General features: G+C 61.3%; 1 protein-coding gene across 1 annotated transcript in view; it reads left to right on the plus strand.

The window, feature by feature from the left end:
• LOC104408939 (breast cancer anti-estrogen resistance protein 1-like) overlaps window positions 1-2,853 on the plus strand; it is a gene marked incomplete at its 5' end in the record, with an annotated part of 5,308 nt that overhangs the window by 1,673 nt on the left and 782 nt on the right. Inside the window, 5 exon segments of the mRNA XM_010018684.1 lie at window positions 207-368; window positions 554-658; window positions 1,107-1,302; window positions 1,305-2,239; window positions 2,473-2,562. Of these exon segments, the coding sequence (XP_010016986.1) occupies window positions 207-368; window positions 554-658; window positions 1,107-1,302; window positions 1,305-2,239; window positions 2,473-2,562 (1,488 nt within the window).

Here is a 2,853-nt window from a genome sequence, read left to right on the forward strand (position 1 = left end):
GCTATAAATAACTGTGGAGAGCACCCCGGTCCTGGCAGCGCAGCCTGGCCAGGCAGCGCCCTCCCGTGGGCACCGGTTTACTGGTGCCAGACAATCCCAGCGCCCATCTTTCCAGCCCCATTGCTGCGTTTTGGAGGGGTGATGTGGACTGGGAGGCAGGCTAGGGCTGCCCGATGGTCCCAACTCATCCCTTGCCCTCTTGGCAGGTGCTGGTGCCCACCCGTGTGGGGCAGGTGTACGTCTACGACTCCCCAAAGAGCGAGCAGGATGAGTACGATTTCCCTCGTCACCTCCTCTCCGCAGGCTCCCAGGAGATCTACGATGTGCCGCCTGTCCGAGGGGGTGTCCCGAGCCAGTTCAGCCAGGAGGTGAGGCTGGTTGAGGGGCAGGGAGGTGCCCTGTCACAGCACAGGATCCAAATCTGGACAAATGGCAGCCAAAGCTGGGCATGTCATGAGCCTTAGCGCTGTTTTCGGCACTTCCATCCTTCCCAGGGGTCCCTGGGAGGAGGTGGGACATGCCTGACATGCAGTCCTGTGTCCCCCCGCTCCAGGTCTATGACACCCCACCTATGGCAGTGAAGGGTCATAGTGGGCAGGACCCAGTGCAGGAGATCTATGATGTGCCCCCCAGCGTGGAGAAGAACCTGCACCAAACTGTAAGTGCTGCTGGGGACCTCCCAGCTTCTCTGAATAAGACACTGTATAAGGGAACAATCATTCTCTGCAACAAGATCCCCAGGGATCTGGAGGCATCCTTGACACTGTGAGGGGACACAGCCCTAGATAATCTCATCTAGGGAATGAGGTTGGACTGGATGATCTCTCAAGATATCTTCCATCCTGGGCTGCTCTAGGACTTTGTGATTCCCACCCCAAAGGGGGTGTGGGAGGCTGGGATGCTGTGGCAGGGTTGTGCCAGCCTCCCTGAGGGCAGGGGCGCCCCTAGGTGCATGGCTTCATTCCGGTGCTCACCCAGCACCATCCAGCATCCCTGGAGCTGGTGCTGATGTGCACCCCAGCACAGCACAGCATGCGCTCACATCCCAGTGTGACCCAGGCTGGCTGTCACTGCGGTGCTGATGGTGCCTGCTGCTGCCCTTGCAGGTGTACGATGTACCCCCCTCTGTGAGCAAGGACGTGCCTGATGGCCCAGCACGGGAGGAGACCTATGATGTGCCCCCTGCCTTTGCCAAGCAGAAGGCCTTTGATCCCTCCCGCCACCCTCTCCTGGCCCAGCAGGAGCCCTATTTGCCAGAGGATGTCTATGATGTGCCACCGGTGGCTGGGAAAGGTGCCCCCGATCCAAAATCTACGACGGTCCCCCCAGCCTTAAGAAGCTGGGGGGGTCAGCCTTCTCCTCCCAGGAGGTGTATGACGTGCCCCGGGACCTGCATGCCCCGGGCAAGGGCTCCCAGGACACAGAGGGCGAGTACATCTATGATGTCCCACCACAAGTGGACCGTGAGGCCAAGGGTGCCGATGCCAAGCGCCTCTCAGCCTCCAGCACAGGCAGCACCCGCAGCAACATCTCCACATCCTCACTGGATGTGGTGCCCATGAAGGAGCCGGCCAAGGGAGCCGGCAAGGAGTTCTCCCTGGACTTGGATGCCGCCATGGAGACACTGGCCAAGCTCCAGCACGGTGTTGGCGGCGCCGTCTCCTACCTCATGTCCTTCATCAGTGCCAACTGGCGCAGCCCTGAGCACATGGAGGCCAATGCCACCAGCATCCGTGGGGCAGCTGAGGGTGTCCGGACAGCCCTCCGGGACCTGCTGGAATTTGCCCGGGGGGCGGTGGGCAACGCTGCCCAGGCCTCTGACCGGTCCCTCTACACTAAGCTCAGCAAGCAGCTGCAGAAGATGGAGGAGGTGTACCAGGCCCTGGCACAGCACGGCCAAGCGCTGGACGCTTGCCACTGGGCCCCAAGTGCCCTGGCTGGTGGCAAGTCGGGCACGGATGACTTGGAGCACTTTGTCATGCACTCACGTGGTATTCCCGATGACACCAAGCAGTTGGCCTCCTTCCTGCATGGCAACGCCTCCCTCCTCTTCAAACGGACAAAGCCAGCAGCGGAGAGTGGTGGCCATGGGCCCCCTCACCCCTCTGACAAGGCCAGCAGCATCCAGTCACGGCCCCTGCCCTCCCCACCCAAACTGCTGGCCCAGGAGTCGCCCGACGGGCCCTATGAGAACAGCGAGAGCGGCTGGATGGAGGATTACGACTATGTCCATCTCCAGGTGAGTGCAGGCAGGGGGTCTGCTCCCCAAGGGTGGGTTCTGTGCCGGTGGTCCCTGGCACAGGGTGGGATCAGACAGTTCTGATTGCTCCAGTGCTTCTTTCACCCACATCTTGGTTTTACCCTATGGCTTGAGCACTGTGGAGACCAGGGGTATCCCAGGGCAGCAGAGGGCTTGGTCTCAGCAAAGCTAGTGTTGCTGACCCCCATGTCATGCCCCTTCCTTCTCTGCAGGGCAAGGAGGAGTTTGAGAAGACCCAGAAAGAGCTGCTGGAGAAAGGCAACATCATCCGGCAAAGCAAGGACCAGCTGGAGCACCAACAGGTAATGGGGTGGGTGGGCACTGCTGGGCACAGCTCTCATAACAGGCAGGGTCCTGTGGTCCTGCTCCTCTTGAACCCCCTGCCACTCGCCTGGACCATGGTCCCCTCTTGCATGGTTGTCCCCATGGTGAGTTCTGGCTTACCTCCCATGCCAGCTCTGTGGAGGGGAGAGGAGCCTGGCACAGCTGTTCTGGGGCTGGCACTGCCCTTTGCTGTGTCCTCTGGGGCACAGCTGTCACCCAGGACTGGTGGCCACCACCAGCCATGCTGGTGGCTCCAGGCAGGGGAGCAC

The sequence above is a fragment of the Nestor notabilis genome, unplaced genomic scaffold (genome assembly GCF_000696875.1).
Source record: "Nestor notabilis isolate BGI_N333 unplaced genomic scaffold, ASM69687v1 scaffold19927, whole genome shotgun sequence".
NCBI classification, from domain to species: Eukaryota; Metazoa; Chordata; class Aves; order Psittaciformes; family Psittacidae; genus Nestor; species Nestor notabilis.